Below are 26,642 nucleotides of genomic sequence, written 5' to 3'. Positions count from 1 at the left end.
TTTCTGGCTCATTCAGACATAATATTAACTACTCTAGCCAATACTATGTAATGAAAGCACTATGCACACGGGACACTAAAATATTTACCCAAAGGCCTTGTGGAAGCAAAGAGCCTACTGCATATTATATTCCCATGATCTTTGCAATATGATTGTGAGACATTCCAACTTGGATATTAAAAGATGAATTTTACAAAGACGTAAAGTACCATCATGTAAAAGAAATTATTTCTGACTATGGGGATTATGCTAATCAAGTAGTTAAGACTTTATCTTAGATCTTTGGAACCTTCATTCTGCACACATTCAGGGAAATGTTCAAATCTAGTTGGTATTTCTTTATCATCAAGTGTAAAGTGATGTGCACTGTCTGCTCCTGTTGCATACCATAGTTCACACTTTCCATTTGGTGTTCTGGGACAGGTATTTGAATTTCATTTGAGGACTGAGGCTCTAAATGGCTGCGTAGTTTAGTTGACCCCCGTTAGTTTTTGTTCAAAGGCGGCTGGAGTTTGAGCTTATAAAGTACCATGCCTAGGCTTGTACTCAGGTCTGCAGATTTAACAAAACACTTTTAAGCTTAGGTTGGAATTTTTAATAAATGACAATTGAGAATACTGGCGGCATGTAAAAAAAAAAAAGCCAAGTGCACAATCAGCACACGTTATTATTGAGAAATCTGCAAAAAGAACAAAGTTAGGTCATTTGAAAGTAGCTCTTCCCAGTTCTTCCCCCATGCCCCCCACTCAGTCTATTTAGTATAAGGGTTTTCAAGTATTCTTTTAGTAGGTGAGTTAGGGACCCATGACTCCCATTTTATAAATGAAGGTAGAAAATCCTGGTGTGGACATGGAGAGTGCTTAAGGAATCACAAAAAAGTATGTAGTGGTCAGACGAGCAGAACCGAATGGATAAATAATGTGTGGATAATGAAGGAATTTGTCTTTCCAGCTTAATCAGCAATAATTATGTTGAATTACTGGTGAATCATTTTTGTAGATAAAAAAATGACTGAATATAGGCACTGTCACATGGTTCACAAAAGGAAGAAAATTCTTCTGGTGTCACAGAGCTCTAGGCACCGGGACATTATTTCTGCCTTTGCTGGTTTTCCAACATTTCTTATATCAGTTCTTTCTGCAGCTTTAGGAGACTTAATCTGTCCTACGGGTCATGCTTTAGTCCACTGGTCATCTTTTGCGTTGAGCATTAAGACCCTCACTGCTGAGAAAGCTCAGAGCTTGCCACCAGAGAGAGCCCTGTTTCTCCACAATTCTTATGTGGAAAGAAGCAAGGTCCTTTCAGGAGCCTGGGAAGGTGTCCCTCAATGGCCACTACTCCAACTTCTAAAAATCTGACCACTGTGCCCTTCTTAATCAGCTGCAATTCCCAGTGGTCTGAAATGAGCAGATAATCTCTAATACTAAGCCTACTCTTCACCTACCGCAAATATGTGGTGCTCATATTTATCTGGCTGTGTGCACAAGTGTGTTTATGTAGGTTTTCAAACCACATTTACCTTTGTGTAGAATGATGATATACGTGAAAAGTAAATGATACATTTTTGTAATTCAGATAACTGGAATAAATGCAATTTAGTTCAAGAAATGCAGGATGACTCCAAAATGAAGGGAAGCAGGATAATCTCACCTTTGTACCAAATGCTGATTTGTACACAAAAAGTTAAGGTTCAGTACACCATATGGAGGGAAGTGTGAGGATTATTAGAGCATGCAAATGGAGAGAGAGAGAAAACTTACCACAGCCTGGAACCGTCAAGACCAAAAGAAGAAAAAGAGTAAACATCCACATTAAAATCTGGTAGGAAAGCAGTAGGGTTTGTTTCTACCTGTTTAGTGCCCCTATATGAGGGGCCAGCTGCAGAAATCAGGTGGGCAATCTCACTTTCAGGACCGGGCTGTTCATGGCAGCTTATTACTTCTTTCATTGAGAGGACTGCCTGAAGGATTGTAGATTTGAATCTTGGTTGGCCGAGTACCCACCTTGTGTGTCACTTCTCTGGGGCTCCGTTAGCCTGTGGCCATTTCCCCAAACCCCTGTCTTTCCACCTGCCATCCCTCAATGCCCACATTCCCTTCCCAATGGGGGGTTCTGCCGTTTTTCCTGCTAATGTTTCATCAAGGGCAAATATTGCTTCTTTTCTTCATGACGTTCAAGATACCATTCCCTATCTTCCTCCTCCTCCCCTGAATATTCCCCCACTTTCTCCCCAAAACGTACACTATCACTTCAAATAGTTCTGATTCTTTTCCTGGGACCCCACACATGTCTACATTTAGTCTCTATCTGTAGACTGTCTCTACTCGCTTTGGCTATCTCCGCAATCCTGGTGCAGCTGTGCAGGTCGGAAAATCTCAGTTGGATTAAATCGTTTATGGTAGGTGGCTAATGGGTGACACTTCTCTTTCCAGGTAGAGAGCAGCTAATCTTTACTAATTCGGAAGTTAGTTTTTAAGCTGCCTTTGGCGATTAGGGGAAAATAGCTGTTTTTCAAAAGACTTTAACGGGAAATAATCTAGAATGACCATGCTGGATTTGACGTCTTCAGCTGCCGCCTTCGAACATTCCGAGGAGAAAAGAAGCTATTGGCAATACTGCTTTATGTGAGGGGAGGGAAAGAGGGGAAATGAGAGAAAACGAGAGGGCATTCCAACTATGAAAATAAAAGGATGAAATGTTCATGCACACAAGTCAGAGTCCGAGGTATGCTGCTGTAATAATTGTCCCTGGGTTTGCTCCACCTAAAGCACTGCTCAGAGACATTCATAATTAATATAGAATATGTTCACTTAATTTTCCAGCTAATGCTATGGCTTGCTAATATTATTATTCTGGTTCACTGCTAAGGTGGGAAGCTGGGAAAGATAACTTGACAGTTATACTGACTCACAACACAGGGGGAAAATATAACATATGGCATTCTGCCTAGAATCAGTGGTAGTTTAGAAGGAGGGGGAAAGAAAATGCGTGATTGTAAAGTCAAAGGGCTTTGACATGGTGGAGGCCCTAGGAAGTCTTTATTTCCCAGAATGCTGTGAATTTCATTTCTTAAAACATGTTCAATTTAATTTCACCTTAACCTATGACCCGAAACTATAATTACATATTTGGGGTTAACTGGGAAGAAGACGCTCTTTCTCCAAGAAGTTAGAAGTCACTAACTTAACTCAACTTGTATTAAGACCCCTAGATTTCTCTGCCCCTTTGCTCCCCAGTTCACTACATTCCCCTGGACAAACACACGACCCTCACATCCAGAAAAACTCTCAAATATACCCAGACACACCCACATCCTCTTAATCCCTTGCCATATGGAGTTTAATGTCTCATAGAGAATGAAAGACAGTTTCATTGTTTAACAGAATGTAGAGGCCACATAGCTTCTGGGGAACTTACCTGCCCATAAAATGCTACACGATAGTAGCGACCAAACAGCCGCTTCTCTGAGTTGACCACCTCTGCAACTTTTAGATATGATCGATGAATGTCATAGTAGAGATCTGATAATTTCTGAAACCATAAATCAAAGGGTTTCATGAAGGTGATGCTGACACAGAAAACAGGGAGTTTCCCCTTTTGAAAATTATAAGTAATTCACCAATTTAAAGCAGGATGTTTTGACCAAGCTCTGGCCTCAGAAAACGTACTTTGAAGTCTCTCTGCTTCTCGAAGACAGCAATGATGGGTTTGTTGACATCGGCGATGAGTTCGTATCGCTCAGACTTCCAAAGAAACTCCACACACATGTAAAGCTGCTCCACCAGGATATTCTGCAATCCCCCAAATCAAATGAGATTTTACATGACTGTGTAAACATGGTGTACTCATTGTGGTTCATCCCTAAAACTTGTTTTCAAAACTGTTACACTGTCAATTTTCTTTATAGTGAGGTTTCTGTGTTCCCTGTCTTTGTTATTGGCATTTACACCCATCCTGGAAGGGATGGTGGTGTCTTCTTGGATTCTTTTCTTTCCATCATCAAATTAGTCCTTCAGACTTGCTAATTTGAATCTATGAAAGGCCTTCAGCTCTGTCTAGTCCTTTCCATTTTTATGGTCACTGCTTTAGATCAAACCTCTGCTCCTTCACCTCCAGACTCCATAGTGGTCTTCTAGTAATCTGTTTTCCTTCTGGTCCATCTTATGTGCTGTTCTCCAGGAATCCTTCTTTCTAAAATGTAAATCTGGTCATGAGCTCTCCACTGCCCTAAACCTTTGTAGGAACTCCAGTGTCTCTGAATGGCCATCCAAACTCTCTAGCACGACACCGAAGGAGCTCCATGATTAGGCACCAACCTCCCTTTCAGTGCCCCCAGCCCTTGTCACTGACTTTGCACTTTGGGTACCCCATCCTGTACCACTCCACTCTCAGAATACTTTTATACCTCCACACATTTACCTGTGTGTGGTTTACACCTTTAAGAACCTTCAAGTCTCATCAATGGCAAGATCCAGTGCAGAAGTCTGGAAAGCTTTCATATATGTCCCATCCATCTATATCCCAACCACTGTCACTTAAAAAGTTGTTTCCTTTTAATTGCCTAGATTTATACTTGTTGGGCCTTAGACTGGCTACTCTCCACCCTGAAAAAAATGTGTCCTTCTCAAGATTCTAAACTCTTTGAAAGTCAGAATTATGTCTTATTTATCTTTGTCCTCCGTCCTTAACTCAATGCCTCACGTATACTAGTGGTTTAATAAATATTCAGCTGAATCAAATTATATACTCACTAAAAAAAGTGGATAATATTGTTGGAATCTTTTCAACAATGTCTTTGAAGAAAAGATTCATAAACATTTAAAATAGTTAACATAATAAATTAATAAATATGTAAATTAATATAAATCATATATAAAATTTAATTAAAATTGGCCCCCAAATTTGCTTTCTGTATCCCTTTTTTTTTCAATCTACATAACATTAAGATTTAAACAATTAGCTTATGAAATATTTCATTTCCTTGATGAGGGAGCTCTGTTTTCTTTATCAGAATTGTTGCTATGTAATTGCCACTAGAAACCTTTAGATTAATGAAAAATAACCATGGTTTGCAAATCAAAAGGTTTTTTGCAGAAACTAGTGAGCCTTTCTGCTCAAGTGTATTTACAAACAAACTTTCTAATGCATTAAAAAAAGTTGTGACCAGCTCACAAAATTTTCAGCATCCCTTATGATGTTTACCAAAGGACTAATGATTTCATATCTTATAGAAGAGCTGACATTATATATTTGGGAAGTAATTTATATATATATATATAGACATTATATATAGAGAGAAGCAAAGTTTAGTTTAAATATTCATTGAAAATTATGCTTTATCACTGGAATTTGAGATCTATTAATCTCAGCTTTTTAGCCTTTCATTTAGCCTAAGTCCTATTCTACAGTAATTTTATTTGATCTCTGAATAAGATTTTCTCCTCCATATTTAGCTTAATGTAACAGTTCAATGCATCTTTTTACTCAGTTACTGTACACTAGATTATATAGATCTAACCTCATTGTATGGTGTGTCTTGCATTCCTGAATCTTCTTTCATTGCTCCTTCTTCTTTAATATTTGGTGTAATGCTCAGAAAAGCTGGCCAGCCCATGGAGAACATGCCTTGAGAGGACCAAACAAAATGAAACATTATTATTTGAACCAAATCCTGTTTGGAATAGATAATGCCTTTCTTTATGATGTTACAAGTGATAGTACAATAAAACTCACATAGTCAACGAGATGGGTATATAATGACTGTTGATAAATATTCTCTCCCAGGGCAACCAATGATCCTGTTTAATAATTTTGTATCATTTTTCAAGTGACACATTTTCTTTTAGAATGTGGCACAGAATTATGGACAGAATACAGAATTTGTAGGTAGACATGGTTCCAATGTTTTAATTTGGCCAGACTCTTTGAGCCTGCTTCTTCCCATTTGTTAAACTGAAGATGTTAATATCTATTTCAAAGGATAGTTGAAGGAATTTAGTACATTAATATTTGAGAAAACACCTGGTATGATCAGTGCATTATGGAAACAATGCTCATTCCTTGCCAATTTTCACTCTTTTGCATTATCTAGAAACTTTCTTAAATTTTCCTAGCACTGTGGCTACCAAGATAAAAATAAATAGATCTGGCTCTACAGATAATATATAAAGACAGTTGATCATGGACAATGTCTCCAGAGGAGGGATTGGAACTGAACAGTAGAGAATTTGAGTAGTCAGGAGCACAGCTTGGGGTAACAGATCAGCCCTTGAACTTTGGCCCCATCACAAGCTAACCATGAACTCTGGGTCAAGTTGCATCACTTCTCTTGGTTGGCGTCTCAGGACGCCATAATAGCTCCTAACTCAGTATCAGTAATGATACTGGCAACTAATCAAGATATTGCCAGTATAGAGCCTAGTGTGGGCCCTTACATGGAGCAAATGCTTTTAAAATTATAGTTAATCCTTTTGTGAGATATTTCCATTTTTAATTATCAGCTCATGGGCTATGTAACTAAATGATCACTCCCCAAACATGCTTGAAATTATAATTAGAATACTTGTTGCAATCTAATCCTTGCATTAAAATTTCTACTTTCCTACTTTTGAAAATAATAATATTATTTCTGCAATTAAACATATTAATATATGACAATCGATTAGCAGGGATATATAGCAGAGAAAGTCATTATATATTTTTTGCAGGATGATCATTACTACAGTTGTACTTTCTGGAGTTGCTTATATTTGGTGATATTCTTATTGTGTGCACATTGTACTGAAGGGATACTTTATTCCTCTGACTTCTTAACATCATAATACAAAAGTATACTGAGGACTTCAGATGTATGCCAATGGATATGAATATATGTTAATGCATCATAAAAAATCACCTTCCTTAGAGTTTACTAAACAAATATATTCTTTTCTCAATGGGTATGTTAGAGTCCAGTGTTACTTTAGGTCTGGAAGTGGGTATTTAACATTTTTTGAATAATAAAGTTTCACACAACATTTTGGGATATAAGTTTCCATAATTTCTCAAACTGACCTCTAGTCTATCAGGTTTTTTCCATTTTGTTTTTTGTTAGAATTTGAAATCATTTTTATGGAGCTGTACAGTGTCTGATTATGATACAAAATAGATGGGGAAGAAGGGTACGTTAGGCAAAACGGTGATGCATTTGATGACGTGCATATAAAAATGAAGCTAAATCATGAGTATGGAGCTAAGCAGGAAGATCCCTGAATTTTAGCATGGACACAAGCCATCATGCCAGATCTGGTGTCCTCCTCAAGTAAATGACCTCCCTGTTTCACAGTTCACTTTGGTCATTTGGTTCAAATGCCTTATTTGCAAAATCCACTGAGAGTCTTTAGAAAACATATGCATATTTAAAAGAATAAGGGATTAATTAAGTTTCCAAAATATTGTAACTAAAGTCCATTTACCTTTTGTTCAGTTATTTTGATTTTAATATCTAAAGATTTGTTTCTGTTTTTCATACACTGAGGTTTCCACTACACTTAATACATCGCCGGCCATAACCTTTGGGTTTGAACAAACTTTTGCAAGAGAAAACAGGTTAAATGGATTGGCTATATTGCCAAATGTTTTACAAAGAGTAATTCTTTAGGTATTATTACAAAATCTTTCATCAGACTTTAAGGATGACATATTCTTAATTAAAGGAAATCAATACTGTAAATTATTATATGTCGTAAATTGTCTGAATCAGTTTATGCTTTTAAAAAAGGAAATGGAACAAGTTGATTATAGAGTCCTGCATATATATTTCTGGCATTCCTTGTTTCAAATGAGTCATCTTATTACATTTCAAAATTTAAATAGATTTCTCTTGCAATTTTAAACAATTTTAGAATAAAATCTCAAGGGCAAACTAGTATGCAGATTGGTAGCAAATATGGCCATGACTCATAATCCTACATATTGGATAAGATGCAATTCTATGTGCTGAGAACTTTTCAGTTCTACACTTCATAAATTTGGGTAGATTTTGGAGTGGTAGGAGCTTCAAGCTTTTACAGTGGGAGTTATGAAGGTCTGAGATAGTTTTTGCTTCTAAGAATACATTTAAGAGTTTCATCAAAATAGAATTTAAGCAGCAACATGATTTCTTCAGTACTGTTCCATGGGGGTAAAGTGTATGCGGGAGAGTCAGGCCACTCACTTCCTCCACCAGGAGCTGTTAGTAATGGGTAGCTATCACAAGGGTGGATATCCTCCGGGAGCAGGGATGGTGTGCAAATCTTTTCCATTTTCCAGTAACCTATGGTAGTGCAAGATGAGGTTAAGACATTGCTACATGTTGGTGTTAATACAAGCTTATGAGACTCTAAATCATTAACCAATGAAACATTCTCATTTTGAACTAAGAGGCTGACCAGTTAGCCTTTTTTGTGCATGAAATAAACATGATAATAGCATGAGAGAGCTAAAATTTATAATACAGTATAATTAGAAATATCTGTGAAAATTAATGTTACTAAATAAAACATAACTGAGATTAATACAACCTAAAATTAATAAGTTAGTTGTAATTTAGGTTTTAACATGTCAACTTCTAGACTTTTCTCCCTGCACATGGCTGTCTTACCCTTTCTTTTCAGGTATTCTGCAATGAGGGCAGCTATATGGATGTAGCACATAGCAGCCTGTAATAAAAAGGAAAACCGTTTCAGAGGAAGGCACAGTGTAGATTTTACTATTTGTCTAATCAGGACGAATCTTCCAAGGTGAGTCAGTATTCCATGTGAGAATATGTGGAGGAATCCTTTTAATGAAAGAATCAAAGCCAAGAATCGATTTGATTTCCCAAAAGTTCACAATCAAGAATAAATTCTTTTGGGGAATTTTTGTTTGTGTTTTTCTGGGAGTAGTCTTCAAGTGGGTGAATGAGCTGAATTGAAGAATTTTTCATTAGAATTACCCTCCTTCCTTAATATCTAAGTCTAATGTATATGTTTTTAAAATCCACAGTTTTCTTTTCTTGGTAAAACTACAAGCTATAGCATTGGGATCTAAATTGGGAGTAAAATTAAGCTACCTTCTTAGCTTTTCTCCTTCCAGTAATGGCCTCATTTGAATATCTACTGTTTTTAAGATGGTTGCCTCACAAGGTGGCACTTGATTAAATAGTGTGGCCTAATGTAACATGTGTGCTCCCGCCCAACCAGACTATATGGCGATTTTATTATTCTCTCTTATCTCCTGAAGAGCCTTGAACATTGCTGAACACGTACTAGAACTTGACCTGCTGAGGGGTCCAAATGACTTCAGCTTTTCCCTTTGAAGGTTGTGGAGTTATTTTTCCATTTTCTGGACCGTCCAAGGGAACTGGAGTTTCTCATTCTTGTCCCCCCAAAATGCCTCCAACCGAGGTTTCTAATTGGCTCTGTTTCTCTCCCAGGATCCCTCACATGCGTTTAGAAGAACTTCAGGTGTTAGGACTATCCCAGATAAAATAATCTTTTCCCGAAAGGGGCGTATTTTTGAGAATAAGGCAGAAATTTCCCATTTGGTGTCCGGAAACCACTCGGGGTCTATGAATTGCTGCATAAAAATCCACCCGGTGTTTGAACTGACATAAAAAAGTTAGCTATTGATTTATAACCTTCACACGGTGCACTCTCCTACATGGCTCGTGGGAGTGTTAGTATTTCCATCACCAGTTCAGACTAGCTGCAAATGAGGACGGATTACCGCAGCCTGAGATAACTCACCATGGTGGTAAACTTCCCCATCTGACTCCAATTACAGGGAAGACATTTTAAAACACAGAACATTAACTTCTATAACTCAATTTCCAGACACCCTTACAACCATCCTCCTTAGTCTTAGGCTTTTAATCTTTGGTTCTGCATTGCATATTGCCTTTGATACCAACAACTCTGGCCTTGACTTGGTGTTATTTACATGGATCTGGGCATTCTTGAGTCCTACATGCAAATTTAATGCACATCATATATAATTGGGCCATATCTAGATGAGCGGAAAAATATGGTAGTCTACTGTAAATGAAAGTCCAATCGTCCTGATAAAAAGGACAATGCCAATAGAGAAGGATTGAGCCTTCGCTAATCACCTCGGATAAGTCTCCATTTCTCGCGTGAATCTTGGCCATGCTTTCGAGCCAGGTCCTCCGCAGCTCAGGGGTGCTTGCATAGGAATTTGCCAGGCTGTACTGGAGATCCACCAGCATCTCAGGGTCCTTCTCATGCTCCTTCATCTGAGCTGTCGCCATCAAAACAGTCCTTATACGTTTTGTCAGATCTTTCACCTCTGCTGGGAAGTTGCTGTTCTTTGGAAAACAGAGAGCCTGGGTCATTATCTGTTCCTAATTCCTAAGGTAGGTTACTTAAGTTATGCTATTAATTATGGCTTGGTTTCACAGTTTGGTGCATTCTCTTTATTGTTCATAAATATGTACTTTATATATGATTCCATGATTGTGGTTGTACACATTTGACCATAAGAACTGCAGTGGACTCCATCTTATCTGCTCACCTAGCTTCTTTTAGTAACAGCATCCTGATTGTTCTTCGAAGTGCTCTCCTCTCTGGCTCTGGTTCATGTGATTTGAAAGGGTTTACTTCATCTGCAGGCACCAGGGGGTGGCCCACCAAACTGGCCTGGCCAATCAACTGGCCAAGCCAGTGATCAGTGTAGGAATGGGGATATGATACAAGGTTTAGACAAAGAGATTCAGGTCTGGGACTTCGATTGGCACTACAGGATGAGATGCTTTTTCTTTTCTATTCTTTTCTTTTTTAAACAATTTTCTTTATTTATTTGAGACTTGAGAGAAAGATAGCATGAGCTGAGGGAGAGGGGGAGGGGCAGACGGAGAGGGAGAAGCAGATTCCCTGCTGAGCAGGTAGCCCCACACAGAACTTGGTCCCAGGACCCCGGGACCATGAAGGCAGACACTTAGGTGGCTGTGCCACCCAGGTGCCCTGATGCATTTTTTTTCCATTTATAGGATACTCCAGTGTCCTCAGAATTTCTGAGAGAGTAAGCTCATGGGGAGAGCCTGCTTGTAAATGAAGTAAACAAAGAGGAATACTGAACTGAGAGATAGAGAGGCGAAAATCGAGGCAGTAGGGGAAGGGGGCCTGAAAACATGATGATTTGTTTAATTAAAAAAACTTCTTTATTAAAAATTTATTTCCAGTTTTATTCAGAAGTAACTGACATACATCACTGGATGAGTTTAAGGCATACAGCATGGCGGTTTGATGTATATATATTGTGAAATGAGTACCACAATCGGTTCAGCTCATCCATCTGCCCATGTAGATGCAGTACAAGGGAAAGAAAGAAAAAAAGGAAAAAGGAAAAAAAAATTCCCCATATGATGACAACTCAGGATTTTCTCACTTAACAATTAACTTTTCTATATAGCAGGAACAGTGTTAGCTAAAGTCATCATGTTGTACCTGACATCTTCCATTGAATATGTACACCACAACTGCTTTATCCATTCATTCACTGATGGACCCTTAGCTTGTTTCCATGCATTGGCTATTGTAAATAATGCTACTATGAATGTGGGGGTGCAGCTATCTTTTTGAATTAATGTGGAAACATTATTTTAATCCCTGGGTTGAGCCATGCCTGATGCACGACTCTATCCCTGGACTTTTCAGTACTGTGACTAAAGAAGTCTTCAGAAACTCTTTTTTTTAAGTCTTCAGAAATTCGTAAAAGAAAGATCCAAAAAATTTGACCAAGAATAGGATTATGAGGGAATCACTGTATTTCTGGATGTTTGTGGTTAGTTTCCTTATTATATCCCATCCAATCACACATCTTGCTAATTCCACTTAACAGATGACAGACTGACAGTGGTCAGAGCTGTTTGTTAATTCAAACAAGCAAACTCAACATTACACTCAGTTCAAGTCTCAACAAACAAAATACAAAACCTGTATTTTTTCATGATTTTGATATTTCACACAATCATTCAGTTTAGTCTTATTCCTAAATCTTTGAAAATGTCCACAAGGCTTTTCTTACTTTCATCTGCTTGTCTCCATTAGCAAAATTATTGGTAATTGCAAGGGAATGTTGAAACCTAGAGCCTCCAATCCCAGCATCGGCTATCAACTGGCTTACGGCCTTGATGAGCTAGAAGAGAAAAGAACAATGAAACTTCAAAAATGGTAACTCAGAAATAGTAATTTTAAAGAAATTACTGGATGAATGTAGCATTGATTTCTCCCTGTGGGTCCAAAGCAGCATCTTCATGCATTAAATTTTCAGGAGGTCAGGTCATCTAGGGCGTTTCCTATAATTTAAAATATTTATATAAGAAGGTTGCAGGAATCTTGGGGTGCCTTAAAGAAACACATTTCTGCGTGCAGAATCTGGTGGGGTTTGGCATCCTAGAGATAGCCATGGTTTCCCGAGTCGTGTATTCTATTTGATTCTGTTCCCTGGCAGAAGAAAGGAAAAGTCCAAGTGGAGTTATGGGCTTTGCTGATTTCTGCCCAGCTGCCCTCTTCCTCTGAGTGAGAGTTGAGTGTGCTGAGCGTCTTTAAGGAGGGCTTTGGCAGAGGAGTTTGTAGCTCTTGCCCTGGGGCCAGGAGCCTTTTATCAGCGCGGGAACAGATGAGTGGTTTTCACAACAAATTACTGAAATTTGGCAGCACTTACTTGTAAGTGGGACCGGACAATTGACTTTTGCTTGTTAAATTCAAAATTCTTTCTCATGAAAAAGTACAGAAGTGCTGATGCTTCAGTCTGTGTTGACCGTGACCTGTGGTTACAGCATTTCAGGACTTCATAGCAGAACGATCCACACAGGTCGGCTGGCCCCTGAAAGAATGCTGAAGGAAACTATGGAAATAGAAGGACTGGTTAAGGGCTGACCATGCTTTCAAGTTGCTCTGTTTATGCCCAATTTTAGAATTCCTTAAAACACAATCCACCTTCTTTTTTTTTTTTTTCAACCTTGTCTTTTTCTTCTATTTGCAAGTGGAGGGGATAGAATTGTATTTATTTAAGTCTATATTAATATTTCTTTTTTTTCCCCAGAAATAATCATTCTCTACATGGTAAGTCTCCCATGCATCAATAACAAATGACAAACCAGAACCAGGGACTAAGAGCATGGAAATGCTTTCTGTTGACCCAACATTGTAAAACCACAGGGATCCTCAAAGGTGGTAGCTCTATTTTAATGTGGCAATTTTACTTGGCATGAATGGACATCACAGTTGATGATGTGCATTTTACTTAACTCTGCCGCAAACACTGAGAACCCAAAAAAAAGATGGTTAGCTATTAATTTTATTCCCTTTTGATATCCCAGCCGATAGGCTGTCAAGGCTGTGAACTTATTTTCAGACCATGAATCAAATGGCTTATTAAAACCCCCAAATAGTCTAATAAAACCACATAAACCAAAATTGAAGAAAACAAGCCTTCTTTCCTCCACACTGAGACATGTCAAGATTAATATGTGTCTATCATCATCTTTCCCCTAGCTTTCACTGGAACCAGGAGAATGCTTACCTTGCATACAAACAGTCTCAAGGAGGCAAACACATGCTTCAGCGCTGTGGCTGACTGGTTGACTTGGAAAAAGAGCATGTAGGTGTCAAAGACCCTCTTCATCGTTGAATTTTGACATTCAGATTGTTGGAGCTGTCTCTGGAAATTTAACACAGAAGTTATTTAGGATGAGTTAAAGGACAACTGTATTTTTTTCAAAAGATATTTATTGTGAACCTACTATGTGGTAGGCACAATTGTAGGCACTGGAAATAGTGTTGAATAAGGAGATAAAGTCTATGTTCCCACTGAAACTTACACAGCACTGATTGAAAAAATTACTAAATAAGAAAATAGAGCAGAATGATAGGATATAATAAAAAGTAACTGCTTAGGGCATAGGGTTACCCTAGATAAGGTAGTTAGTCAAGACCTCTTTAATGGATGAACTGACATGTGAGCTAAAGGAATTGGTGATGCGCTGATCTGAAGGGACTAAGGAAAGAGAAAGAGAGAGTACCAGGGATATGAATTGGGAAGAAGCTTATGAGTTCAAGGTTGGAAAAAAAAAAAAAAGCAGAACAGCCTGAGCATGGGGCATGGGCCAAGATGAGGAGAGAGGTAGAAGATGAGGTTACAGATGAGATCACAAGGAGGCAGGTCCTCGTAGGCATTGGTAGTGACTTTGTGATGTCTGAGATTTGACTGACATTTTCACTGAGTAATAAAGAATTAAAATACGGTTTTTGCTTTTTCTACCGCCATGATGACATTTCACCTGAAAGCAGAGCTTTCTTGGCATAATCATTCTGTTTGGTGTAGACTTTATTCAGTGGATCCAACTATTGCTAGTTCAACCCTGAACATCTGTAAGCTCATTAGATTGAGCTAATATTTTAAATATCTCTACTGAGGTATAACTGACATGTAATTTCTATAGTTTGCATTTATAAAATTTTATGTAAATGGAAATATACAATACTCTTTTCGTTCCCTTCTTTTACTATGCAGTGATGAGCAGTATTCTATTATATGGATATACCACCATTTTTAAAATCCATTCACCTGTTGATGTACATTTGGGTTGTTTTCAGGGTTTATTAAAAATAAGGCTTCTCTGAATATTTGTGTACACAGTTTTGTGTGACCAAATGCTTGTAAATGACCAAGTGACCAGATGCCTGGGTAAATTCTCAATATTGAAATGGCTGGTCACATGATAGACACATGTTTAACATTTTAGACTACTATCCTGTTTTCCAGAGTGTTTGCATTCCCACCATCAGTGGATGAGAATTCCAGTTTTTCCATATCCTTGCCAAAAGTTGGTATGGTCAGTTTTTTAAAATGTAGTCATTCTAATAGTATGTAGTGGTATTATTTCCCCAAAATCACACAGATGACAAATAAACACACGAAAATATGCTCATCATTATTAGTCTGTTGGATCTAGCTGTCATTTGTCTCTCCCCTTGAGACTGAAAAAGTAGAGTCACACTCTCCCTCAGCCTGGCTTGTCTGAGAGTGAAGCAGGAGGAATAAGGAAAAATGTTTATTATTTGATGATAGTGACATATGTATGTACATATGTCATTTGAGCAGTAGTCAACTTCTGATAAATTCTGAATCTCATCTTTCAAATTTTTTTCCATTCACACTTAGGTTGATTTATGTAAGGTTACTTGATTTCATAAAACATGTTCTTGACTTCCCATGACTTTTCTTCCTCCCATTTTATGATGGTTGCTGAAGATGTTAGAATCAACTTACCTGGTGAAGAAAATTGGATAACCTGGAAGAAATGGATGCATTCCTAGAGATGTATCAACTACCAAAACTGAACCAGGAAGAAATAGAAAACCTGAACAGACCTATAACCACTAAGGAAATTGAAGCGGTCATCAAAAATCTCCCAACAAACAAAAGCCCAGGGCCAAGCCGACTGGGGGTCGGAGCAAGATGGCGGAGGAGTAGGAGACCTGGATTTCGTCTGGTCTCAGGAATTCAGCTGAATAGGGTTCAAACCATTCTGAACACCTACGAACTCAACAGGAGATCAAAGAAAAGAATAGCAGCAACTCTCTGAACAGAAAAGCGACCACTTTCTGGAAGGTAGGACGTGTGGAGAAGTGAATCCGAGGCGATATTCGAGAGGATAGACGGCGGGGGAGGGGGCCTCCGTCGGCTGCTTCTGGCAAGTGACAGAGCCGCGGAGCACAAAATCGGAACTTTTAGAAGTCTGCTCCGCTGAGAGACGTCACTCCAGTGGCTAAGCGGGGGGTGGAACCCTCGCGGGACAGTGTGGTCTCAGGACCCTCGGGGTCACAGAAAGACCAGGGGTGCCTGAGTGCGCCAGAGCTCCCAGGGATCAGAGCGGGGAAGCCGGCTGCAGAGACGGAGCTGAGGCGCGGGCTCTCAGCTCAGGGTTGCCATAAACCGTGATCCGTGGCCCAGTCGGGCCACTGCTCCTCCAGCAGGGACCCAACAAGTGGCAGAGCCAGGGAGACTCCCCTTCCTCCCCCGGGAGGAGCGGCGCGGGAGCGCACCGCAGGGATCTGCTGGGTTTGGAGACTCCACACGGGGTCGGGTGCCAGAGATAGAAACGCTCGGTCACAGGCCGGATGAGCACGGAGTGCGGCCAGAGACCAGGCAGACGGGAGGGACTGCTTTCCTCTGGGGGTGCACTGAGGAGCGGAGCCCCGAGTTCTTGCCTCCTCTGGGACGGAGATTGGGAGGCCGCCATTTTCACTGTCCTCCTCCAAAGCTGTACCGAGAGCTTGCAGGGAACAAAAGCTCCTGAGAGCAAACCCAAGCAGCTTCCTTAGCCCGGACTGGCAAGGACAAGGCAATTCCGCCTCCGGCAAAGACATTTGGGAACCACGGCAACAGGCCCCTCCCCCAGAAGATCAGCACGAACAGCCAGCAAGCCAAGACCAAGTTTACCGATCAAGGAGAACGGGAGAACTCTAGCGCTAGGGGAATACGGCACATAGAATTCATGGCTTTTTTTTTACCATGATTCATTAGTTTTTCAAAGTTAATTTTTTTAACTTTTTTTTTAATTTCTCTTTTTCCCTTTTTCAACCAACATCTTATCAATCCCTTTTTAAAAAAAAAACATTATTTTTCATTTTTAGAGTCATATTTTGCCCTTCATAATAGTTACCCTTATTTTTGGCATATATATATAAGTTGTTCTCTCTTTAAAATTTTGAGATACAGTTTCTTCTAACAGATCAAAATATACCCTAAATCACTAGTGTATGGCTTTGTTCTAGTCTCCTGCCTGATCACATTCTCTCCCTTTTTTTTTTCTTTAAATCTTCTTCTTTCTTTTTTCAAACTTCTTATCGTATCAATTCCTTTTATAAAATCTTTTATAATTTTCATCTTTACAGTCATCTTCCATCCCTTCATTGTATCACCCTTTATTTTGTACATATATAAGTCTTTCTTCCTTTAAAATTTTAGGAGGCACTTTTTCCTAACAGACCAAAATACACCCAAAATCTAGTCTGTGGCACTGATCTATGCACTAACCTGATCATATTTGATCATATTCGGTTTTTTTGGTATTGTTCTGTTTTTGTTTTTAATCTTCTTCTTTTTGGTTTTTTTCCCCTTTCTTTCTTTTCTCTTTCTTTTTTCTTTCTTTCCCTTTCTTTTCCCCTGGTTTCAGGTCTTTTCTGATTTGTATACAGTATATTTGCTGGGGACGTTGTAAACCTGTTAGCATTTTGTTCTCTCATTCATCTATTCTCCTCTGGACAAAATGACAAGACGAAAAAAATCACCTCAGCAAAAAGAACAAGAGGTAGTACCGTCAGCCAGGGACCTACTCAATACGGACATTAGTACGATGTCGGACCTAGAGTTCAGAATCATGACTTTAAAGATACTAGCTGGGCTTGAAAAAAGCGTGGGAATTGTTAGAGAAACCCTTTCTGGAGAAATAAAAGAACTAAAATCTAAACAAGTCAAAATCAAAAAGGCTATAAATGAGGTGCAATCAAAAATGGGGGCACTAACTGCTAGGATAAATGAGGCAGAAGAGAGAATCAGTGATATAGAAGACCAAATGATGGAAAGTAAAGAGGCTGAGAAAAAGAGAGAGAAACAACTACAGGATCACGAGGGCAGAATTCGAGAGATAAGTGATACGATAAGACAAAACAACATTAGAATAATTGGGATCCCAGAAGAAGAAGAAAGAGAGAGAGGGGCAGAAGGTATATTGGAGCAAATAATAGCAGAGAACTTCCCTAATGTGAGGAAGGAAACAGGCATCAAAATCCAGGAGGCACAGAGAAGCCCTCTCAAAATCGATAAAAATAGGTCAACACCCCGACATCTACTAGTAAAACCTACAAGTTTCAGAGACAAAGAGAAAATCCTGAAAGCAGCTCGGGAGAAGAGATATGTAACCTACAATGGTAGAAACATTAGATTGGCAACAGACCTATCCACAGAGACCTGGCAGGACAGAAAGGACTGGAATGATATCTTCAGAGCACTAAATGAGAAAAATATGCAGCCAAGACTACTATATCCAGCTAGGCTCTCACTGAAAATTGAAGGAGAGATAAAAAGCTTCCAGGACAAACAAAAACTAAAGGAATTTGCAAACACGAAACCAGCCCTCCAAGAAATATTGAAAGGGGTCCTCTAAGCAAAGAGAGAGCCTAAAAGCAGCACAGATCAGAAAGGAACAGAGACAATATATAGTAACAGTCACCTTACAGGCAATACAATGGCACTAAATTCATACCTTTCAATAGTTACCCTGAATGTAAATGGGCTAAATGCCCCAATCAAAAGACACAGGCTATCAGATGGGATTAAAAAACAAGACCCATCCATATGCTGTCTGCAAGAGACTCATTTTAGACCCAAAGACACCCCCAGATTGAAAGTGAGGGGGTGGAAAACCATTTACCATGCTAATGGACACCAAAAGAAAGCTGGGGTGGCAATCCTTATATCAGACAAACTAGATTTTAAAACAAAGACTGTAATAAGAGATGAGGAAGGACACTATATCCTACTTAAAGGGTCTATCCAACAAGAAGATCTAACAATTGTAAATATCTATGCCCCGAACATGGGAGCAGCCAATTATATAAGGCAATTAATAACAAAAGCGAAGAAACACATTGACAGCAATACAACAATAGTGGGAGACTTTAACACCCCCCTGACTGAAATGGACAGATCATCAAAGCAAAATATCAACAAGGAAATAAAGACTTTAAATGACACACTGGACCAAATGGACTTCACAGACGTATTCAGAACATTCCATCGCAAAGCAACGGAATACACATTCTTCTCTAGTGCCCATGGAACATTCTCCAGAATTGATCACATCCTAGGTCACAAATCAGGTCTCAACCAGTACCAAAAGATTGGGATTATTCCCTGCATATTTTCAGACCACAATGCTTTGAAACTAGTACTCAATCACAAGAGGAAAGTTGGAAAGAACTCAAATGCATGGAGGCTAAAGAGCATCTTACTAAGGAATGAATGGGTCAACCAGGAAATTAAAGAAGAATTAAAAAAATTCATGGAAACAAATGAAAATGAAAATACAGCTGTTCAAAATCTTTGGGATACAGCAAAGGCAGTCCTGAGAGGAAAGTATATAGCAATCCAAGCCTTTCTCAAGAAACAAGAAAGGTCTCAAATACACAACCTAACCCTACACCTAAAGGAGCTGGAGAAAGAACAGCAAATAAAGCCTAAACCCAGCAGGAGAAAAGAAATAATAAAGATCAGAGCAGAAATCAATGAACTAGAAACCAAAAGAACAGTAGAACAGATCAACAAAACTAGGAGCTGGTTCTTTGAAAGAATTAACAAGATTGATAAACCCCTGGCCAGACTTATCAAAAAGAAAAGAGAAATGACCCAAATCAACAAAATCATGAATGAAAGAGGAGAGATCACAACCAACATCAAAGAAATACAAACAATTATACGAACATATTATGAGCAACTCTATGCCAGCAAATTAGATAACCTGGAAGAAATGGGTGCATTCCTAGAGATGTATCAACTACCAAAACTGAATCAGGAAGAAATAGAAAACCTGAACAGACCTATAACCACTACAGAAATTGAAGCAGTCATCAAAAATCTCCCAACAAACAAAAGCCCAGGGCCAGATGGCTTCCCAGGGGAATTCTATCAGACATTTAAAGAAGAATTAATACCTATTCTCCTGAAACTTCCAAAAAATAGAAATGGAAGGAAAAATTCCAAACTCATTTTATGAGGCCACCATTACCTTGATCCCAAAACCAAAGAATCCATCAAAAAAGAGAACTACAGACCAATTTCCTTGATGAACATGGATGCAAAAATTCTCACCAAAATACTAGCCGATAGGATCCAACAGTACATTAAAAGGATTATTCACCACAACCAAGCGGGATTTATCCCTGGGCTGCAAGGTTGGTTCAACATCCACAAATCAATCAACGTGATACAGTACATTAACAAAAGAAAGAACAAGAATCATATGATCCTCTCAATAGATGCAGAAAAAGCATTTGACAAAGTACAGCATCCTTTCTTGATCAAAACTCTTCAGAATATAGGGATAGAGGGTACATACCTCAATATCATAAAAGCCATCTATGAAAAACCTACAGCGAATATCATTCTCAATGGGGAAAAACTGAGAGCCTTTCCCCTAAGGTCAAGAATGCGGCAGGGTTGTCCACTCTCACCACTGCTATTCAACATAGTATTAGAAGTCCTAACCACAGCAATCAGACAACAAAAAGAAATCAAAAGCATCCAAATCGGCAAAGAGGAAGTGAAACTCTCACTCTTTGCAGATGATATGATACTGTATGTGGAAAACCCAAAAGACTCACCCCAAAACTGCTAGAACTCATACAGGAATTCAGTCAAGTAGCAGGATCTAAAATCAATGCACAGAAATCAGTGGCATTCCTATATACCAACAACAAGACAGAAGAGAGACAAATCAAGGAGTCGATCCCATTTACAATTGCACCCAAAACCATAAGATACCTAGGAATAAATTTGACCAAAGACGCAAAGGATCTGTACTCAGAAAACTATAAAATACTCATGAAAGAAATTGAAGAAGACACAAAGAAATGGAAAAACGTTCCATGCTCATGGATTGGAAGAACAAACATTGGGAAGATGTCAATGCTACCTAGAGCAAGCTACACATTCAATGCAATCCCCATCAAAATACCATCCACTTTTTTCAAAGAAATGGAACAAATAATCCTAAAATTTGCATGGAACCAGAAGAGACCCCAAATAGCCAGAGGAATATTGAAAAAGAAAAGCAAAGCTGGCGGCATCACAATTCCAGACTTCCAGCTCTATTACAAAGCTGTCATCATCAAGACAGTATGGTACTGGCACAAAAACAGACACATAGATCAATGGAACAGAATCGAGAGCCCAGAAATGGACCCTCAACTCTATGGTCAACTCATCTTTGTCAAAGCAGGAAAGAATGTCCAATGGAAAAAAGACAGTCTCTTCAACATACGGTGTTGGGAAAATTGGACAGCCACATGCAGAAAAATGAAACTGGACCATTTCCTTACACCACACACAAAAATAGACTCCAAATGGTTGAAAGACCTAAACGTGAGACAGGAGTCCATCAAAATCCTAAAGGAGAACACAGGCAGCAACCTCTTCGACCTCAGCTACAGCAACTTCTTCCTAGAAACATCACAAACCTTGCAGGGAAGCAAGGGCAAAATGAACTATTGGGATTTCATCAAGATAAAAAGCTTTTGCACAGCAAAAGAAACAGTCCACAAAATCAAAAGACAACCGACAGAATGGGAGAAAATATTTGCAAATGACATATCAGATAAAGGGCTAGTATCCAAAATCTATAAAGAACTTATCAAACTCAATACCCAAGGAACAAAGAAGCCAATCAGGAGATGGGCAGAAGACATGAACAGATATTTTTCCAAAGAAGACATCCAAATGGCCAACAGACACGTGAAAAAGTGCTCACCATCGCTCGGCATCAGGGAAATCTAAATCAAAACCTCCATGAGATACCACCTCACACCAGTCAGAAGGGCTAAAATTACCAAGTCAGGAAACGACAGATGCTGGTGGGGATGTGGAGAAAGGGGAACCCTCCCACACTGTTGGTGGGAATGCAAGCTGGTGCAGCCACTCTGGAAAACAGTATGGAGGTTCCTCAAACAGTTGAAAATAGAGCTACCATATGATCCAGCAATTGCACTACTGGGTATTTACCCCAAAGATACAAATGTAGGGATCCTAAGGGGTACGTGCACCCCAATGTTATGTCCACAATAGCCAAACTGTGGAAAGAGCCAAGATGTCCATCGACAGATGAATGGATAAAGAAGAAGTGGTATATATACACAATGGAATATTATGCAGCCATCAAAAGGAATGCGATCTTGCCATTTGCAACGACGTGGATGGAACTGGAGGGTGTTATGCTGAGTGAAATAAGTCAATCAGAGAAAGACATGTATCATATGACCTCACTGATATGAGGAATTCTTAATCTCAGGAAACAAACTGAGGGTTGCTGGAGTGGGGGTGGGGTGGGAGGGATGGGGTGGCTGGGTGATAGACATTGGGGAGGGTATGTGCTATGGTGAGCGCTGTGAATTGTGCAAGACTGTTGAATCACAGATCTGTACTTCTGAAACAAATAATGCAGTATATGTTAAGAAAAAAGAAAAAAGAAGATAGCAGGAGGGGAAGAATGAAAGGGGGGAAATTGGAGGGGGAGATGAACCATGAGAGACGATGGACTCTGAGAAACAAACTGAGGGTTCTAGAGGGGAGGGGGTGGGGAGATGGGTTAGCCTGGTGATGGGTATTAAAGAGGGCACGTTCTGCATGGAGCACTGGGTGTTATGCACAAACAATGAATCATGGAACACTACATCAAAAACTAATGAGGTAATGTATGCTGATTAACATAACAATAAAAAATTTAAAGGAAAAATAAGAATCAGCTTACCTGGTGGATCTGGGTGAAGAGGGACAGCAGGTCTAGAATCGTCAGGCAGACCTCTGTAGCTATATTGGCCTCTGTGTCCACATGGTGCACAATGTCTATTTCATTGGAGTTGCCTACAAAATATAAGGTAGAACATGCATAAATGTCTAAGAAAACTCTTAGTATCTCACAAAGTTCTTTCTTCTATTATAACATATTCAATGTTTATTGGTATTTTGATAAGCAATTTATTAAATCAATTTAGTAAATCAAGGCTCTTTTGTTTGTTCAATTACCTTATTGGCTGAATCAAAAATTCTATACAGAATCTTTAGTGGATGCTATAGACTGAATGTTTGTGTCCCCCCAGATTCCTATTTTGGAGTACTAATCCCCAGTGTGATGGTATTTGGAGGGGGGATCTTTGGGAGTAATTAGCTCATGAGGGTGGAGCCCTCATGAATGGATTAGTGCTCTTATAAAAAGGGACACCAGAAAGATCATGTTTCTCCCTGTCATGTGAGGACACAACATGTCTGCATGTCTGCAAACTAGGTAGAGGATTCTCATCAGACATCAAATCTATTAAGACCTTGACTTTAGGGGCGCCTGGGTGGCTCAGTCGTTAAGTGTCTGCCTTCAGCTCAGGTCATGATCCCAGGATCCTGGAATCGAGTCCCGCATCGGGCTCTCCACTCCGCGGGAAGCCTGCTTCTCCCTCTCCCACTCTCCCTGCTTGTGTTCCTGCTCTGGCTATCTCTCTCTCTGTCATATAAATAAATAAAATCTTAAAAAAAAAAAAAAGACCTTGACTTTAGACCTCCCACCCTTCCAGAACTCTGAGAAATAAATGTTTGTTGTTTAAGCCACCCAGACTGTTAACTTGTTGTAGTAACTCCAACTGACTAAGACAGTGTGTGCACCCTTTTCATGTCAGCTGTAGACAAGAGTGATCCATTATTTCTTCTTTTCCATTGATGTAGGCATTGACAGAGTCACATTTCTTTCATTCCCAGTCTGGGTCTAGTTTTATGCTCCCAGGCTAACAGACTAAATGTACAGTCTCTGTGGGCAGTGTGCATTAATGGCCATTAATGGCACTAAAGGTATTTATAGGTGAAGGCCCATGCCTTCAAACAGGTAACTCTGGTCACATGCCCATAGTCACTAACACGTACATGGTACAAAACCCTGGGTCCATTTTTCCTCATTCACAAGCTGAAATGTCTGCATCATTGTGTTCAAGATGTCACACTTACTGCTTCTGGGACATGGGCAACTTACTCCTCTTCCCAAAGAGCAGAAAGTAATAATCTGGTTGAGAGAGGCCCCCATAAGACTGACAATAGCAAAGTCACTTGATACCAGAGGAGCTACACCCAGCAGATTATACTGAGCTATTTGCTTTTTTCCTTTCTTCCTTATAGAGACACTACATTTTTTAAACCACCTCTCTAGGTGGTTTTTTTTTCCCCTCTAAGAAAATTCCTTGGGCTACAGCAAGCCTGAAAAGCAGTGGTCTCGGTGGCATGCCAACATTTCCTATGTTTCTGACATTATAATGCATTTCATGTTTTCCACACATCTAGAGAAACACTGATTACCATTGTATTCCTATTATTTCTTGTTTACTTACTGGACATGGTATTGTCTAACATCTGTAAGAGTTTGGGGTTTGAAAGTGCATTTTTGCCTCGAATTATAGGTAAAGTTTGTGATCTGTGCTGCTTATGTCCTTCATGAGTGGACGTGGTATGCATCCTGAAAATTGAATAGGAAGAAATGGTTAAAGTACAAGAGATATGACATACTGATGTTCAATCAAGTATTCTAGATTGAGTCAAATATAAATGACTTTTAAACAGAGATGTTGTATTAAAAATATTGATTACAGGCAACATGATAAAAGGGAGTTTTAAGAATACTTTTAGAGAAATTTTATTTAAGCCAAAAATAGGTTCAGAAGGATAATCAATACCAAAGGATGATAGAAGAATAACAGATACTGAATTTAAATCTGAACAAGCATATTCATTATTGTTTATTGAGATCATGAGATTCCATGGGAATTCCATGGGATTCCATCTTGGTAAGGGAGAGAGCTAAGGGGGCCCTGAGTGCAGCTATGTTCCCAGGCCGATGACAATGGCTTGCAATGGTTCTCATTCAATGTCTCCTTTCATGTCCATCTGGGGGAATGAGCCAGTGTTATGTGGAAGTAGGAACACTTCCCATTCTTTACTTTCATTTAAGCTATCATTTGGCCAACATAATAGAACATTTTTTTTTTTTTTTAAGGAAAGCAGGCAATAGGAGATACCCTGAAGAGTCAAGCCTATAGAAAAGGCAATGGTTTTCTCTTGGTCACACACTTCAAGGCTCATTTGGTTCTGGTCAAATCAAATGCTTTGGATGGCTCGAGGCCCAGAAGATCTAACTTTGGTTTTCAGTAGCCAGGGGAGTCCGGGTCATTCCTGAAGCTACAATAAATAATGAGTTCTGGGCTGAATGGCTTAGACCTTTGGGACTGGTTTATTTCCAGGTTATGAGTCTATTTTAGTTTGGAACTCCTCAAGGAAAAATCCTGTTTCTAGAAGGGGAAAAGTAGGAATGGCCAGGGCTTATCTAGATCATTCAAGAAGAATGACCTGAAACCTAACTGACCAAACATTAACAAGACTATAGGGACCTCAGGTACATTATTATTGTCTTTAAACTTGATAAGTCAGTGTTTATAGTCCTCTATTCTATTACCATTTGCAAAACATGCCTATTATGTTTTCTCATTTACTTTCACACAAGGGGCCACTTCAAGGAGTCTCTATGGACTAAGAGGCAAAATTTACTCCATAATTTATTGGTTATATACCACTTTCCTATTTCTAAAATTCTTTCTAAAATATAGCCATTTTCATATTATATATTATTATGGTATCTCTGGGAAGAATAAATCAAAGTAGAGAAAATTTTCACGAAGAATTCTTATTTACTAGACTCAGGGGAGATTTAAAGTAGGATTTCAGGGCGAAATTTCCCGACCAGGTAGATTAATAAAGGATGACTCCGGGTCCTATATGCTAGTTAAATCAGTGTCATGACTAGGAAATCTAACATGAGCTTGTGGAACCATCCATGCTTCCTCATTGCCCTTGACCCTTTAAAAAATAATTTGATCTCTAATACGAACTCTAGCAGCAGCTAACATATTACAATCATTGAGAGGAATAGGGAGATACAACCTCGGCATTTTACTTTGTCACTAGGAGGTTAGCAAATATTAAATGAGTCATTTATTGGAATTATGTCTTTTTGGGCTCAATTAAATTAAGGTACCTATTAACCCTCGTCCTATGCATGGCACTGTGCCCTAGTGCACATAAATAGAGCATAATCCTTGCCTCTTAGGTCTTCATAAGCTAGCGGGGCAGATCGGGCAGTACCTAAGAAGGTTTTTCAGAAAAACACAGAGTTACTTGAAATCTGCATTTGGTTTGAAGTATATGCATACATACGTGTGTGTGTGTGTGCACATCCACACCCCCATACCTATATACACATCCGTATACATACATACCTAGGTATATACGTGTACATATATACACATACATTTATACCTAGGTATATATGTGTACATACATACCTATATACACATGTATGTACACATATACACACATACATATATACGCACACGTATACACACAATAAGATTATAAATATCAAGCAGATGCGATGTTACCATTGTGACAAGGGACCTGATGCTTGGCAGGAAGGATTAGATCCTTTGAGAGTTCCATTGTTCTGGGTGGACTGCACAAATTTAAATGCAGCGGCAATTTTTCTGCAAGGAAAACTGATGTTTTAATCATAGCTCCGTATTTGTAATTTATTTATAAACACAGAACGGCAACTGGCAAAGTGATTACTGAACAATGAAATAAGATCACATGTTGTGAAAAACAGAGTCACATTTTCTTCCGGCAGTGGGGAATGGGGGTTTAGTGAAGGTGCTGGGGGCTTCGTGGTCTCTCATGAGAAAAGGATGTCAACACAAAAGTTATTCCAGATTCATTTTCCTTTTTAGCTTACTAGGAGTATATTCTTTCTTTTTTCTTTTCTT

The 26,642-nt window shown here is 39.1% G+C and overlaps 1 protein-coding gene across 9 annotated transcripts in view; it reads right to left on the bottom strand.

Annotated features, from left to right (window-relative positions):
* The window catches only part of DOCK10 (dedicator of cytokinesis 10), a 262,982-nt gene that overhangs the window by 16,271 nt on the left and 220,069 nt on the right, over positions 1-26,642 (bottom strand). For 8 of the 9 annotated variants that reach the window (XM_073877933.1, XM_025890663.2, XM_073877920.1 and 5 more), the window contains 12 exons: positions 26,262-26,363; positions 24,162-24,286; positions 22,547-22,659; positions 13,543-13,680; positions 12,682-12,864; positions 12,043-12,153; positions 10,109-10,324; positions 8,621-8,678; positions 8,195-8,293; positions 5,519-5,625; positions 3,669-3,791; positions 3,418-3,531 (listed from right to left, as the gene is read on the bottom strand). In XM_073877933.1, the coding sequence (XP_073734034.1) occupies positions 3,418-3,531; positions 3,669-3,791; positions 5,519-5,625; positions 8,195-8,293; positions 8,621-8,678; positions 10,109-10,324; positions 12,043-12,153; positions 12,682-12,864; positions 13,543-13,680; positions 22,547-22,659; positions 24,162-24,286; positions 26,262-26,363 (1,489 nt within the window). The remainder of the gene's footprint in view (positions 1-3,417; positions 3,532-3,668; positions 3,792-5,518; positions 5,626-8,194; positions 8,294-8,620; positions 8,679-10,108; positions 10,325-12,042; positions 12,154-12,681; positions 12,865-13,542; positions 13,681-22,546; positions 22,660-24,161; positions 24,287-26,261; positions 26,364-26,642) is intronic. The other variant, XM_073877946.1, reaches the window with a different exon arrangement.

Source organism: Callorhinus ursinus, unplaced genomic scaffold (assembly GCF_003265705.2).
Source record: "Callorhinus ursinus isolate GAN/ISIS: 27379988/994484 unplaced genomic scaffold, GSC_fseal_2.0 scaffold2, whole genome shotgun sequence".
In the NCBI taxonomy this organism is placed as follows: Eukaryota; Metazoa; Chordata; class Mammalia; order Carnivora; family Otariidae; genus Callorhinus; species Callorhinus ursinus.
This window is presented reverse-complemented; position numbering and strand designations above follow the sequence as displayed.